The sequence below is a fragment of the Nelusetta ayraudi genome, unplaced genomic scaffold, assembly GCF_046127955.1.
Source record: "Nelusetta ayraudi isolate G7.1 ecotype Tasmania unplaced genomic scaffold, CSIRO-AGI_Nayr_v1 ptg000006l, whole genome shotgun sequence".
In the NCBI taxonomy this organism is placed as follows: Eukaryota; Metazoa; Chordata; class Actinopteri; order Tetraodontiformes; family Monacanthidae; genus Nelusetta; species Nelusetta ayraudi.
Window position 1 is genome coordinate 2,614,388 of NW_027466056.1, and position 15,911 is coordinate 2,630,298.

General features: G+C 47.0%; 1 protein-coding gene across 1 annotated transcript in view; it reads left to right on the forward strand.

The window, feature by feature from the left end:
• The first annotated feature begins 7,033 nt into the window (after positions 1 to 7,033).
• The window catches only part of LOC142881047 (uncharacterized), a 39,527-nt gene continuing 30,649 nt past the window's right edge, over positions 7,034 to 15,911 (forward strand). The window contains exons 1-2 of the mRNA XM_076015084.1: positions 7,034 to 7,605; positions 14,527 to 14,714. Of these exons, the coding sequence (XP_075871199.1) occupies positions 7,547 to 7,605; positions 14,527 to 14,714 (247 nt within the window). The 5' untranslated portion in view covers positions 7,034 to 7,546. The remainder of the gene's footprint in view (positions 7,606 to 14,526; positions 14,715 to 15,911) is intronic.

Sequence of the window (15,911 nt, forward strand, 5' to 3'; positions counted from 1 at the left end):
AGAAAATGAAAAAAAGAAAAAAGACACACTTTGCACATTCCAGTGTTCTTCCTGGCTCTGAAAGTGGTAATAAATGCATTGAAAAAAAAGAAACGTTGTCACGTGTTTACTGAAATGACTCAAAAAAAAAGCTTTTATAAATAAATAAATAAAAATGTCCATTTAACACAAAACAAATGAGGGTTCAGATTACCAGTTATATAGTGAAATTCTGGTCTTTATTGAATGGACTCATTATGAAGAAATGCACTCTTGTATTTTAAGAGCAGATCCATCATTTATCCATAAAATGAGGTGGTGAATGTGTTCCAGACTGAAATGTGGTCATGGGTTCAAAGTTAAGTCAAAAAACCATAAAGATGTATAATCTTTGTAATGTGACCGCTACATAACGAACCTCCTGCCACAGCCTCGTTTCTAGAGGCAGAGACGTTGCGTCACTTTGAAACCAAACGACACCGATGAGTGGGCTATGTTGTCTCAGAAGAACTTTTATGGTGGCTTTTTTCAAGTTTGGACAGGCGGCAATGCTGGTGAGGTTGCTCTTTGAGAAACTAATGTTACGACGAAGCCGAAGGCGTTCGGAAACCGATTCATGGGCAGAAACGACAGACGGCAGTACCCAAACTTTACCACTGGAGGGCAACATAGTATCGCACCTGAGTGTGTGAAACCTTTGGCGCTCGATCAGGTGGAGGAGATGGAGAGACCTCACAGTCCTGGAAGACGCCCGGCTCTTCAGTCATGTGTTTTCCCAGTATTTAAAGTTGTGTATGATATCCAGATTTAAGTGGACTCACTCTCGATGTGACAATACTTGCTGGCCCCAAAATCAATCAATACAAATCAGCATTATTAGATTATTAGATTTCAACACATAAAAGGAATGGTATAGTTTCACAGAAGGATGCTATTTTCTTATTTTTTTAAATTTTGCAAATAAAACCTATACTGTTCAGCGCTTAACAAGAACCAAAGCGAAACTGGCCGGATACCTGCAGCTATTCACCACCCGGCGGTGATGTGACAGATGTTTTTAACAAAAAAAAAGCCGCAAAACCAACGGCACACACGAGAGAGAGAGAATAAGAAACTAATAATAATAATAATAAATCAGAGTCCTGGAAGAGTGTTGGTAAGGGAGGAGAACAAAGGAGGACCGTGAAGAGAAGAAGGAGGAAGAGGCAGAAGAACATCGTCCCAGTGGATTCTGTCTGCCAGGGGTAGCTGGGTTCATGGGAAGCCACCGTTACATCTAGTGTGTGTGTGTGTGTGTGTGTGTTTGTGTGTGTGTGTGTGTGTGTGTGTGTGTGTGTGTCTGTGTGTGTGTGTGTGTTGTTAATCAAACCCAGATGAACCAAAAGAAGGCCAAGGCGAGCTGAGTCACAGTGTGTGGAACGGCAGAAGGAATCTGAGGCTGGTGTGGTTCGTCCCAAGAGTTGTATAGAACACACACACACACACACACACACACACACATGCACACGCACGTACACACACTGTGAAGTCACCATCCAGAGAATGTGGGGACCTTTGCGTGCGAGTGCAACCTCACCCGGGTCGGGCGACTCTGGAAGGAACCTGAATCGCTGGAGTTTTTTGGTTAGAGTATTTGGACCACCGTCTCACTCTCAGTGTGTGTTTACAGCATTTGGAGGATGTTACACACCACAACACCGCCAGACCACTGGACCTGTTCTTCCGCTTTTGGACGAGAGCTGAATCATTTCTGTGGGCTTTGGGTGCTTGAGTGACCAGAACCTCACATTCTTTCGTTAGTTTCATCACTGTAAAGCAAAAAAAAAAACAAAAAAAAAACAAAAAACAAAATGAATAAACACTGGTTTTATTTTTCCAGACGGTGGTGAGTCATCAAAACTGGAGGGTCTGGACCAGGATCACTTCCCGGCACGCTCACCTAGTCACACTTTGGGTTGATGGATTGAAAAGACTGAGTTTTGAGTTCAACCCACTAATTGTTTTTCATCCATTTCACAAATTTTTATTTATTTTTTAATTTTTTTATTGCCACAAATCAATATTTCTCTTGCGCTCGAATAAGGAGTAAACTGTTATAAGGGCCACGTCCTGTAGGGAGCCACACCGAGTCCAAAATGAAACTTTGGACAATATTGAAACTCAACTCAATTTGAATTAAAAGTACTTCTATGTTTATCACTCCTGAATTGCTGCCATGCTGGTCACCCTTGGTATTGCAGCAGGCCTTAGTTCTGACACCGCTGCACCGTTTGGAGCGCAATTTATTTTTTTTTAAATTTTTTTTCAGCATTCAATCATCCCTTTTCAGGTCAACGCCTTCCAAAACGAGACGCGTCTCAAATTAGCGACGTAGATCAAGGTGGTGATTAAAAGATGGCAGCTGCTCCAAATTACAGCCCTGTCGCCTCTCCCGTCGGCTCCTTGCCACACCAGGCCTCGGACCTTCAGCGGCAAGGAGTCGTGGCAGACATGGCCGGCTGCCGCTCAGCGCCGGCTCATGGTGGCGTCTGGCCACCATGAGCGGGCTGGCCTGGTAAATTGGTGGCAGATGTAGCAGGCAGCTTTTCTCCTCTTTTTTTCTTCTTTTTCTCCTTCTTCTTCTTCAGAAGGGAAGAGTCTTTTCGTTTGGTTCCCGAGTTAAAGAGCGAGGATTAAAAATAGTTTTCCCTGCGGGAATCCGCCGGCTTCAAATGGTTTTGCCGTGCCTTAATCATATTTCTTTTGACCGCACGGGGCGGGAAAAAAATTTATATAACGAAGCTCTGATCAAATTAAAGGTTGCGCGAAAATTCACCAGCCCAATTGTTTCCTAATGTTTCCTCAGCTCGCCCTTTGATTGTGCTGCTTCTCCTTTCCACAAGGCCGGCGTTTGATTGCAGGCTCTCTGTGATGGCACCAAGGGTTCCGCTGAGGCACGCTAAGAAAAACAAATTCTTAAAAAAAGGTGGAATTATAAGAATACCACTCTTGCTGGTTATGGAATGTGCAGCATCTTGCGTGTCCCAGGTTCCGGTGACCCCAGACTGTGGAATTCTGGGAACATCTCTCTCGCTGTAATTGGCCTGTTGTTTTTTCTTCTTTCCCTTCATAGGAAATGATGCAACATTCTGGCACGTTTTTACGAGGCTTCCGTCGCCTTTATCGCCGCTGCCGTGTCTTTTTGCGGCTTCTTCTTCTCTTTTTTTTATAGCATCTTTACGGTTTTTATTTACTGCGGCGTTGTTGTGTTTTTATGGGGGACGGCCCACGCCACGTGTTTATCACTGGGAGCCGGCTCCAGCTGACTCCCACTTGGGATGGAAGCCACTTTAAGGGTGAGGAGCGGCTGACAAAGCGGACATGTGGTACCATGTCAGGGTTGAAAACGGCAAAAGGCAAAGAGCGGCAACATCTTGTTCAGGAGGACGTGCGGCCAGGCGTGGAAGAAGTGCGAGCCAGCAGGATGGTGGGAGTGGGACAGCAAGGAGCATGGACTAAATGGGCAACTGTTCTGCAAAGGAAGATCACCTGGTCAAACATCTGGAAAGCAGACTTCCATCGCATCAGGTTCTTACTCCAGGCTGTCTATGATGTCCTACCAAGTCCAGCCAACCTCCACGTCTGGGGCAAAATTGAAACACCAGCCTGTCCCCAATGTTCAGGACGGGGATCCTTGGAACACCTCCTTAGCAGCTGCTCGAAAGCCCTTGGGGAAGGGCGCTATCGCTGGCGCCACAACCAGGTGCTTAGGGCAGTTGCCAATAGCCTAGCCACTGCTATCAGCACCAACAAATGTCACCACAAGCCAAAGACCATCAAGTTCCTCAGAGCCGGAGAGAAACCCAACACTCCATCACGGGCAAAGTCTGGTCTCCTCACCTTCGCCACTGATTGACAGCTTGAAGTGGACCTTGGCAAACAGCTGAAGTTCCCAACCATGGTAACACCAACACGACTTCATCCAGACTTGATCATCCTGTCAGATTCCACCAAGCAGTTGATCATGCTGGAGCTCACAGTGCCCTGGGAAGAGCGCATAGATTAGGCCAATGAGAGAAAGTGTGCCAAGTACCAGGAGCTGGTGGAAGAGTGCAGGAGGCAGGGTTGGAGAACTCGCTGCAGGCCGCTAGAGCTGGGTTGCGCAGGATTTGCAGGGCGTTCACTCAGCAAAGTGTTCACTCTGCTGGGCCTCACCGGGGAGGCAAGAAGGAAGGCCATTAGATCCGCAACAGAAACCGCAGAGAAATCCACAAGGTGGCTATGGATCAAGAGGGCAGAGTCGTGGGGAAATGCTGCATGGACACAGGCTGTGGTCTGATCAATCCCCATCAGGTCGCCTGGGCGAGGGTGTCTGACGTTGAAAGACCCGAAACACCCAAATACCCCAGGGTACATCACTAATGATGTGTCCCAGCACATCCGCAGGATGTATCTTTCACCCACCTTTTGTCTCTCCAGTCACTTGGAACTGAATCCTCAGTTTTTGCGAGATGTGAACATTGATCCAATAAATCTGGGAAATTCTGCCCTGGATATTTTCTTTCTTTTTCTCTTTTAAATCATCAGGAATGGGAACCAATGGGAAACCTGGAACTCTTACCAAGTGGCTCCACTGGGACTGAAGAAATCTGATTGGCTGCATTGGAAAGCATTGAAAATGTTTTTTTTTGTGTTTTGTTTAATTAATATAATTTCCTTCTTTTGCACTGTATTGTTTCTGTAATTATGCACATTTGGGATTAGTAAAGGTGACCAAACGACACCTTCCTTTAAGGGCCAGCGAGAGTTCACCGAGTCGTGCCCTCCGAGTCGGTTTTTACTGCGGTGTTAAAACACCGCAATAAAAAGCCGCCGCCGCCTGCAGCCTTTGCAGTGACACGGCGGGATGCAGGCACAGCTCTTAGAACCGGCAGCGCTGCAGCGTTGGGCAACCCGCCACAGATTACAACCCACCTGGAGCTCGAAGTCTGACGTGTGGAGCACTCGTAGGAAGTGAGAAACGGCAGGCAATAACAAGGTATGAGCAAAGCGATCATCGTTTTATGGAGTTTTATGAGGTAAAAAAACCAAAAAAAAAACAAAGGGGTGGGGCAAAGTCCTGAAGACGGAGCTCCGCCATTGGGGGATTTTTCTGCACAGATGCTTGTTCCGAATCAGAATATTACTGGGCCAATCAGCAGCCTCGGATTTGAGAAAAAGGCGGGGAGTCCAGCTTCCAAACAGGAAGTAATCCTCACGAGTAGCCTCTGTCCATCCTGATTTACAAGATGTGGTCGTCCAATTGCTTCTCTGTCATAACTTAGTTTATGAAACTTTTCCTCCTATGAGGTGGGTCACCAAAACACTCCATCCATCTGCTCCTGCTTCGGCCCACTCTGGCAAATTTTAGAGCCCAGCTTGAGAAGATCTATCTTCTCAGCCGCAAAAGACTGACACAGTAAAACGCCACCATGCTAGTCATTGTTCCGGTCCAGAAGAATCCCACCGTGTGACGGCTCGTGTTTTACGACCCCGCAGCTGTTTTGGAAGCGAGCTGCGCCTTACGCAAGCTAAGCTGTCATGGTGAGACGTCGCAGGTGATAAACAGCTGGGTAGAAGGGAAAACACAACAATTTATCACGCTGACACCGCATTTATGGAAATATATATAATGCAGCCTGGAAAAATGGAGTGCGGAGGCGCTCCAGAAGAGTGTCGGTGGACCGTCCCGCTGCCAAAATGGCAAAAAATGGGAGAAAATATGTGACGCGCCGGCCATGTGGTGGCGTAACACACATGTTGTTTTCAATGTGGGCAGCGGCATGAGGTAACAAGCCAAAAAACAAAACAAAAACAAAAACCCAACAGATAGGCACAGAGCGTTTTAACTATTATTAAATAAATAAATCCAACAATGACGTCTGAGTTGTTTTGACCAGAATGGCCCTGGGAAAAATCTCTCAATCGACTGTGTTTTCTGTCACAGCGATTTTCGTGCTGCTATCTTAACAAAAGGCCGGTGCAGGCTGTCGTGCCAGCAGCGCAGCATCTGGGGCGTCGAAGTCGGGAGGGGGGGGGCCGTCACAATGCCTGGCATGACCTGTTTAGATGGCAGTTATGAGAGAGGACGGGGGAGGGACACAGAGGTTGTTGCAGGTGCTTTGGCTCAGGAGTTCACCGTGCTCCGTCCTAATTTAACCAGTTTAAAGCAACAATGGTCCTCCTGCCCCTGGTGTTTGTTGTGCATAGATCGATTGGACTTTATATTTTATTGTATATCTTGTAACTACTGTATAGTCTAACCACTGGTTAACCGTAAACTGTAACTGTAACTGACTGCTGCAACAGTGTAGTTTCCCAATTTGGGATCAATAAAGTTCAATCTAATCTAATCTAATCTAATCTAATCTAATCTAATCTAATCTAATACTCAGTGCAAACAGTTTTCCAAAAGTTGAAGTGACAAAAATGAATGACGTATCTGTTTATTTTGATATTTTGATAAATCCATGTTTGTATGTTATTTTCATTCAAAATCATATTCACATTTCAGATTCAGTAGTTCATTATTATTGTGATATAATGAATCAATGATACATTGTCTTTTACAGGAGTTTCAATCACTTTTGTTTCATATTTACTTAGTTACTTCGATTTTTACATAAAATTGCAGCAGAACGCAAAAATATTTACTTCATGTCCTGTCTGTGGAATATTTTCGACTCTATCACTTCAATTCTAGGACTTACAAGTACTCTTGTCTTATCGATCTCCAAAAAACAAACAAAAACAATTTTCCATGTAAATTGTGCAGTTATTAGCCTCTGAAGCGCCGATAGAAAGCTGCGACTGTCCATGTTAAGGTCGTCCGGGATGCGGCGCGTCCCCTCCACTGAGGCTCCCTCTTCAGTCTCCCCGTTGGCCTTCATCCGTTCCACCTTAAAAAAATAAATAAAAATAAAATAAATAAATAAATCCGCTCTTACAAAAAAACAAAAAAACAAAACAAAAAAGAACAACAATGCGCGCCGCCGCCGCCGCACTCACGTTCACACGACTACAGTGAGCGAAAGGGGGCGCTCGAGGCGGCAGCGTCTGCGAGTCTGCTGTCAGAGTCTCGTGGTGACGCGCGGCGCGCGGGACGGCTTACATAAAGTCAATGTCCTCCGACGGACTATTTTTTTTTCTTCGGAGCACCAAAGTCGTCGTAGTCGCGTCGACGTGCTCGCACTTCGCCGTTTTTTTTGTGGGATTTTGTGACGCGTTAGCAGCATTCGGTGGCTATTTGGACTAGCCTCTCAGCGACGAGGAAACTTTTTCTCCCTCCTCCCTCCGTCTTCGTCCCTTCTTCTCCGACAACGACTAAGTTCGACCAAGGACCACCGAAGCAGCAGAGGGGATTTTCTTCCTATTGTTTTATTTCCTTTCCTCCCTCTCCCTCCACGGGCTTTTATACATATAAACAAAAGAAGAAGAAGTCTATTTCCGGGTATGTAAGTCGCCACCAGCCCGTTCACGTGTTTCACACGACGCGGATATAGAAGCTCCGTGGTCGGCCCCCAAAGTCGCCCAGCTGCCCGACTCCGCCATGCTGACCAACCCGGCGCAGTACGCGGCGAAGAAGCGGAAGAAGCCGGTCCAGAAAATGTGAGTTTATAACACAGTAATATAGAAACAACACACAAAAAACACACAGCTTTGGCGAGCGTCCCGGTCCCTTTTCTGCTCTCCTCCCTATACAAGTCTGTGCGCCTGTGTCAGTGTGTTGCGCTGGATAGAGAATTGGCGTAACAATGATTTTTTTTTATTAGTCTCCGTGACCTTCTGATCTCACTGGTATGTCCCATATTCATATGATGTTCCTGAAGTCGATCCGTCTGCTGATCCTTTGTCCCACTGTTATACCACTAACCAACAAATATCCCAGTTATTTCTGCACGGAGCTCGCGCAATGCATCCCCACCACCACCAGCAGCAGCAGCCCACCACCCTCCCAGCTTGCATTGATTTATACCGAGAAACAAGTCATACTACTTTGCACCTCATTTGCAGCGAACTCGCCTGTTTTCATTTTTGCAGCATGCAGCTGTGCAAACACCTTCGTGCCCCCAACCCTCCTGCCGTCAATCAGAATCCTAGAGGCCAGAAAGTTTTAATTTTTTTGGTACAGTAAGGCACGAAAAGGCAAAGTTTAGACCAGAGCGTTGCATCATGGGCGAGCTGTTTCAGTTGTAATGACGGTGCTGTAACACGTTAACGAGTGTCGGTGATAAATCTGCACTATAGTAACCTTATCAACCTTTGACAGAGGATTTTTTTTTTTTTTTTTTTTTTTTTTGAATTTCTCCCGCTCGAGCGGAGCGTTGCGTCGTCTGAGCACCCGGCTGTGAAGTTGATTCAATGGATGTGGTAACAGGATTAGTCGATTCAGGCGTCAGAATGAAAAGGCTCCTCTGAAATGTGCTGTGCCGCCACTTCAAGAGGTTGTTCTACAGTCTCTTAATAGCTGATTACAGCCTTCTTGATGGCGCTGTGAAAAAAACATTGTTTGTGGTTCTTTGAAGCACTATTTTTCAACTCACAGACGAAAGATCCCCCCCCCCCATCGTCCTTCCATTTACGCTGCAAAGAAGGTGTGTGGGCGATGTAGGTAAAGTTGTGTTGAAATGTTTCTTTTCTGCACCTTTTCGCTGCCTTTCAAAGATTTCAAAGCAGCATCTCGACCGCACGCCTCTTTGGTGATTCGGTGATTCTTATTTGTCTTGCAGGCTTTCGAGGTCTCACTCTCAAAGTGTTTCACACTTTGCTGAGTGGGAACAGTTTTTCTGACGCATCAGGCTTTAAAGGATAACTTTCCCATGGTTTCTCTTCCCCCTGCGCTCCGCTGAACTTTTAGCTTTAGTCAGAACCTCAAACGCACCACAGGGGGACACTTTGGATCTGTGCAGAACCAAGAACCCTCTGAGAACGTCGTCGTCCTGGCTTCAACTTTTTTTTGTATCCGTTTTGTGATTTTTAACTTTCACAAGCCCAGACGGGGGACGTGTTAACGGCTCCGTCACAGAACCACAAGCCGGGCGGAGAACCACGAGTAGAACCCTGTCAGAACCGCGGTTTCAGCCCGTGTGTGTACGGCACTACCTGCATTAATCATAATCAGGATGTGGAGGGAGAGCGCTCTCACGCAATGTTTCCACGAGGGAGGAGGGAGGATGGCGTAATCTGAGACTCTGTTTTTTTTTCTCCTCCTCCTCCAACTGCTGCTGCTGCCGCCGCCGCTGCTGCCACAACATACTTTTTTCCCCGTCTTCTGTCTCTCGCTCTTTCTTTTTTGGCTGAAGGTTGTTTCTTTCCTCCCTCTACACAAATTAACATAGTTCCGTGTCACGCAAACGCTTACATAAGTTAGCCATGTTTCCCTCGGCTCAGTTTTTTTCCCCGGGAAAACAGTTTCTCTCGTGGAGTCCTTCTCTTTCTCTTTCTGTCCCTCACTTTTGTTTTCCTCTGATCGGAAACGCTGTCAGAGGGAGCGAGTTACGATGAGCGGACACTGCACCGCTGTGCCTTCTGGGACTGCAGAACATTTAAAATGGGGGCTGACAGACGCACAAAAAAACACAGAGGTTCTTATTTTTTTCTGCAGCTCTGCATGGTTCTGGTTGGTGATCCAAACAGAACCATGTGCATTAATCTTCTCTGCTCTCTGGTCATTTCGGCCCGTCACTGGAGGCCCATGGGTGGGGGTTTACTCCAGCCGAGCAGCAGCAGGACCTCGAGCTCATCGGCCAGCAAATCTGTTATCAGATCACTGAGAGGTGGAGGGGGCGGTGGGGGTGCAGGAGGAAGAGGAGGATGAGGAAGAGCAGCAGCAGCGCTGTGTTTAGTCTCTGTTCCCTTGGAACCAGACAAAAATATTTCTTTGCGTTCCTTTTCATGGTTCTGCATCTACCGTAGTCTGCGGGGGAGGGGGGCTGTCTTCGGCCCTCTGTGATGTCACAAAGTCGCAATGGCCGATGATGCCTCACTCCAGCGTTTGCTAGCACACCTGCAGCCAGCCAGGTGTTGGCTCCGCCCTCTCAGACGGCCTTGTTCTGTTATTTTTGCCCCCTTGTGGAAGGTCCAGCACTGCTTCATTTTTGTTGGGAGACTATAAACAGAGGGCTAAATATGAGATTATGTGAGAAATATGAGAGTTTTGGGAAGGTAAATAGTGGTGTGAGGCTGCTGCACTGGGGGTCCAGCATTGAAGATAAATGAGAGAAATTGCGCAGAAATGGGTCCTTCAAATTTAAACTTTGTATTTAAAATCACTTTAAACTCTCCCTGCAGCCAGCGTTCAGGTCACTTGTGTTGTCTTGTGTCTGGCTTTTTTCCCGCAGGTTAGGGCTGCATGATTAATCAATTCAGACGTACAGTGATCTCATTTCTAAATGGTGACGATTCTGGCACACTTTTTTCATCGGGACATCCGCTGCAAGAAAACAGGCGCTCCTAATTTTCCCTAAACATTTTCTTTCGGGACATCGACTTCACGAAAACAAGCGCTCCTATTTTCTGACTTTGCAAATGACAATGCAACTATGGTCCACGTGCTTTTGAACAGCGAATCCGGTGGCAGGTAGGAAAAACATCTAGAAGAGCTGTCTTACTGACAACGTGAACGCGGGAAATAGACAAGAAGTCTTGTATCGCCAACAAGGTGGATTGCGAAGAAGATGCATCAGCAACAAAGCCTATTGTGCATATACACGCAGTGGAATACTTTGATGCATGTGATGGAGCGTTGTCTTGCATAACATCAAAGTCTTCTTGAAAGATGCAGACGTTTTCCTGTACCACTGCTTGAAGAAAGTGTCTTCTAAAAATTGGCAGTAGGTGTGAGAGTTGATTTTGAGTCCATTTTCAACCCAAAAAGGTCCAACTAGCTCATCTTTAACAATACCTGCCCATACCAGTACCCCACCCCCACCTTGCTGGCATCTGAGTTGAAGTGGAGCTCTGTAGCCATTACTGATCCAAACACAGGCTAATCCATCTGGTCCATCAAGAGTCACTCTCATCTCATCAGTCCACAAAACCTTTGAAGAATCTGTCTTCAGATATTTCTTGGCCCATTCTTGACGTTTCAACTTGTGTGTCTTGTTCAGAGGTGGTTGAGTTTCAGCCTTTCTGACCTTGGCCGTGTCTCTGAGAACTAAATACCTTGTACTTCTTGACACTCCAGGTAGGTTGCATTGTGAAATATTGCAGAACTGGAGGATAATGGGTTCCTGGTGGCATCATGTTTGATTCTTCTCAATTTTTTGCGGTTAATTTGCATCTTTTCTTCTCTACACGTTTCTTGCCACCCTGTTGACTATTTGCAACAAAACGTTTGATTGTTCTGTGATCACGCCACCAATATCTTAGATATTTCAAGTGTGCTGCATCCCTCTGAAAGACCTTTTTACAACTTTTGACTTTTCAGAGTCAGTCAAATCTCTTTTCTGGCCCATTTTTCCTGAGGAGAAGAATCTGCCTAATAATTATGCACACCTTGATATAGGGCGTTGATCTCCTTAGGCCACACCCTCCCTCGTTACACAAATACACATCGTCTGATATGCATTATATCCTCTTAGCATTCAAGTTTATACAGCTTGGAGTTGGAAATTAAGGATAAAATGATGATATGGTCAAAATAGTCACTTGCCTAATAATTGTGCACACAGTGTACGTCGCTGCAGGCAATACCATTGCGCAACCCATTCACAACCTCTGCGTACTGGCTGCGTAGCTTGCATAAAGTAGGCTATAAATCAGGATCGCTTGTTCTTTTCAGCTTTATTTGTTTAATTCCTTTGTGTAAGCCATCCATCCTGCACTTTGATTGTTTCAAGATTTCAATCCAATTTAAACATTCATCTTATTTCTTATGTATGTTGGGAACAAAGCACTTCAAACTATATGAACCATACAGAATACTTTGTTGAAACTCTTTTTTTAAGTTATGATTTCCCACTACTGGCGAGCCACGAGCCTATGAAGGTCATGGTGCCGACCACTGTGGGAGGCCTCCTTTATTTTTCTAAATGAAAGTTGGCAAACACTGTATGGCTCCAGTCAACACTGTTCAAAGCAACGGATTAAGGAAACCGATAAACACACTAGACAAGTGCTACACAGTGCCTGTTGTAGCTTCTGTGCCTCTTTCAGTTTGGACCGACCCGGTCGGCCACAGTTCCACAGCTAGGCAGCGCTGATGAGAAGAAGCCAACCTCCAGCCCCCACTGCGATGCCCCTGCAAACGCTCGGCGTGCGTCTACTTGCGTTGTGATGGGTTTGGGAGCAGCGGCCAGCTTGTGTTGTCGCACTGGGCCTGAAATGATAAAGGAACAGCAGACTCGCCCGCCGTTTCTCAGAGATACTGAAGTTATGGTGCAAAAGACGGCGGATTGTGTGCACTGATAATCATTCACGGAAAACACATCTCAGTGGTTTAATAGGTAAAGATAATCATTGAAAATCACATTGGCTATTTTTTTTTAAGGACGTGTGTGTGTGTGTGTGTGTGTGTGTGTGTGTGTGTGAACACAGTTCTCTAAAAATAGAAAAAAATTTCCTTTAAAAAACTGCCATTAAAAAATGCAGGCAACATTGTTACGACCTGCAAAATCCCCAGGCATAAAAAATACAAAAAGAAAAGCATCCAGGAATCACAAGGGTGCAGCCTCACCGTGTTCTATCACCCTCCCCCCCCCAGTATCACAACTCCAGCAGCAAAGCGACGCCAACAGCTTATTCGGCTCCTTCTTGTTGTTGCTCAGGTGTCGCTGCCCGGCCGGCGCACACACAGCAGCTTTTGTGCGAAACGCAGGGGAGTGTTTCTTTCTTCAAACTCAGAAAAAACCCACTGGCATACACACACACGGGTACACATACACACGCATGCACACCCAGTTTCCAAGGCAGATCTGGTGGATTAGGCAGGAACTATCAGCGCTGGCTGCTGATTGTCATCTCGCCTCCATTCCAGACCAGGTCCTGTTTTTTCTGTGGCCTCATTGGAAGCAGATGTCTTGTTTAGGCTGGTGGGGGGGGGGGGTCGTCCTCACTTTGCATGTGACTCAGCTCACAACCTGGGCAGCTCGTTCCTCTTTAATTCGTCTTCCTTGCATCTGCCGAGTTAACAATCATGAACAATCAAGTTTTTGTGTTGTTTTTTTTTAAACCCCTGCAAGCAAGCAGGCAGTGCCCGACAACTTCCTCCTGGTATTTGGTACTTACAGCCTCGCTGCGAGTTAGCGAACTAGCTACTGTCTCCGTGGGTGGCGGCACGGCCGCGTCTGCTTGGCCCGAAGCTTTGACATACCTGGCACCTTTAAGTGGATGCCGCACAGACTGTTTTGCACGTGTGCAGGTTCACTCCACTGTCTTTTCTATCCCTGCCCTGTCCAGCCTGATGTGTGTGTGTGTGTGTGTGTGTGTGTGTGTGTGTGTGTGTGTGTGTGTGTGTGTGTGTGTGTGTGTGTGTGTGTGTGTGTGTGTGTGTCCAGAAGAGAAGGGCTCAGGTTCATTTCCGCCCAGACGGCAGACCTCAGAGATCAACAGCGGCTGATGTCACCCCCCCCCCCCCCCGACGGCTGCAGCCGCCGTGTGGAATTTGATTTTGATTGCGGCGATTAGAGGCTCTAATTTCAGAGATGCCTTGCACTGAATGTAGCAGGGCGCTGCAGAATCGTCTCCCTTTGCGCAAACAGCGTCGTTATCACTCATCCCGGTAACGACGTCCCACTGCATTGTTGTCATTGGTAAAGACGCAGCGATAAGAAACGATAATAAACATAAAGTTTGTAATTTCCTTTGTAGGAAGCAAAAGTTCAAAAATGTGATTTTAAACATTTTGCTTTCTAAGAAAATTCTCCCACCCGTATTTGCTCGTCCTTTCCTGCCAAATGTGCGTGTGATGTCACAAAGGGCATGATACCTTTCCCACGTCAGTGACCACGAACACCCGCCCCCACCACCACCACCACTAGGTGGCGCTCCTCTCCGAACACATGGAAGGATCCAAAGAAGCTTCATATTTTAGCTGGAAGCGAAAAACTCTGTTAACCACTGCTCCTCCTCCACCGCCCCACTCCCCCAAGGTGTCCCCCAGGGATCGGTGCTTGGTCCCCTACTTTTCACCCTCTACCTCCTCCCCCTGGGCCATATCATCCGACTACATGGACTCAACTTCCACTGTTACGCCGACGACATTAAACTATATATCTCCACCCACTCCATCTCCTCCAAAAAGCCTGTTGTGCAGCACACTTCTCCCTCTGCAAACAGAGGGCTAAGTGTGCTGCTTCCTGATTTGGACTTCATAAAACCTTGCTTATCCCTGCCTCTGCACAGTTTGACTGTCTTTTGCACATCGGCTTTGGTTGTTTGTTGTACATAGATTAATTTGAATGTTCTCGGAACAACTGCTGCAGTATAGTTGTTGTTGTTTTTTTTTTAACTCATTATAGTGCTGTAACAATGTAGTCCGTCTATCTATCTATCTATCTATTGTAACTCCTCCCTCTTGCTCCTCTGCAGCCCCAAGCAGCCACCCCCCGATGGCGCCAAGTCCAACCCGTCCAAGCGCCACCGCGACCGCCTCAACGGCGAGCTGGACAAGCTGACCAGCCTGCTGCCCTTCAGCGAGGAGGTGCGCTCGCGGCTGGACAAACTGTCGGTGCTGCGCCTCAGCGTCGGCTACCTTAAGGCCAAGAACTTCTTCAACGGTGAGTCCACAGGAAGTGACATCACCGGACAGTGGGAAATTTAATAAGAGTCACAGTTGACTCTTTGGGCTGCCGTCTTTATTCCTGATGCAGGAGCGCAAAACGGAAACGCAACAGTCGCAAACACGCACACACACGCACACACACACACACACACGCTGGCCGGGAAATACCAGTCTTTCCAGTCTGTTCAGCCTCCAACTGGAAACAGAAAGTGGTTTAAGGACAAGCGTCTAGACTGCAACCAACCTTGATGGTGCGCTGGCCCCTTCCCTTAAAACCAGTCAAAGGTCGCTAATTTATTGGCTGCCTGCACTGTTTGCACTGTTTAGTTTACTGCCAGATGTGATTGGTAGGCGTTTGTGTGGCCTCCAGTCGTCACAGAGCACGGCCGTAAATATATAATGAAAAAAATAACAATGAGTGAGCCAGGTGGCGGTGGGGGCGGAGTCAGGCCAGGGTGGCTACGCCCCTTCAGCTCCTCCTTCAACCTGCAGCCGCTTCCCCATGCGTGTTGCAACCAGGAGGCGGGCGAGGCCGAGGGCGAGGTGGACAGTGGACCAACAACCCCCCACCCCCGACACACACAACACACACACACACACACACACACACACACGCCCTCCTACTGGCAGCAGGTGTGAGACGCAGCATTGCCAGTTTCAGCTGCTCGTCAGTGACTCACTGCTCACTCACAAACGAGTCACGATCTATTTGTTCGGAATTGCTTTCTTCTTCTTCCTCTTCTTTTTTTGGACGCCATGAAGCTGCACAGCTGCGACTCCTTTTCCAAAGAAAAGCGTCCGTCCGTCTGTCCTTCCGTCCTTCCATCTTCTTATAGAGGCATCAGTTATTTGGCCGCCGCAAACGAACGAGTCCGGGGCCGGTGACTTGTGAGTTTGCTTTCTTTCAAACGACGCTTTGCTCCCAGTGCTCTTATTTTGAAAGGGCTTTGAGGCTTTTTGTTTTGGATGCTCTGCCGTGATGTTGCACAGAGAAGTAGAGTGAAAACACACATTCTCTCAATTAGCAGCTCAGAAACATTTTACATTTTTTCAGATGTCAGTCTGGAACTTTATTTTTCTGGGGTTTTCCGAGTCGAGTGTGTCAAAGTTGGGTGCAACAGCAAATGGCAATCTTGGAGAAAAAAGCAAATGAGTTGCGCTTTTTACTTCTTCTTTAGTTTAGAAAGTCCCT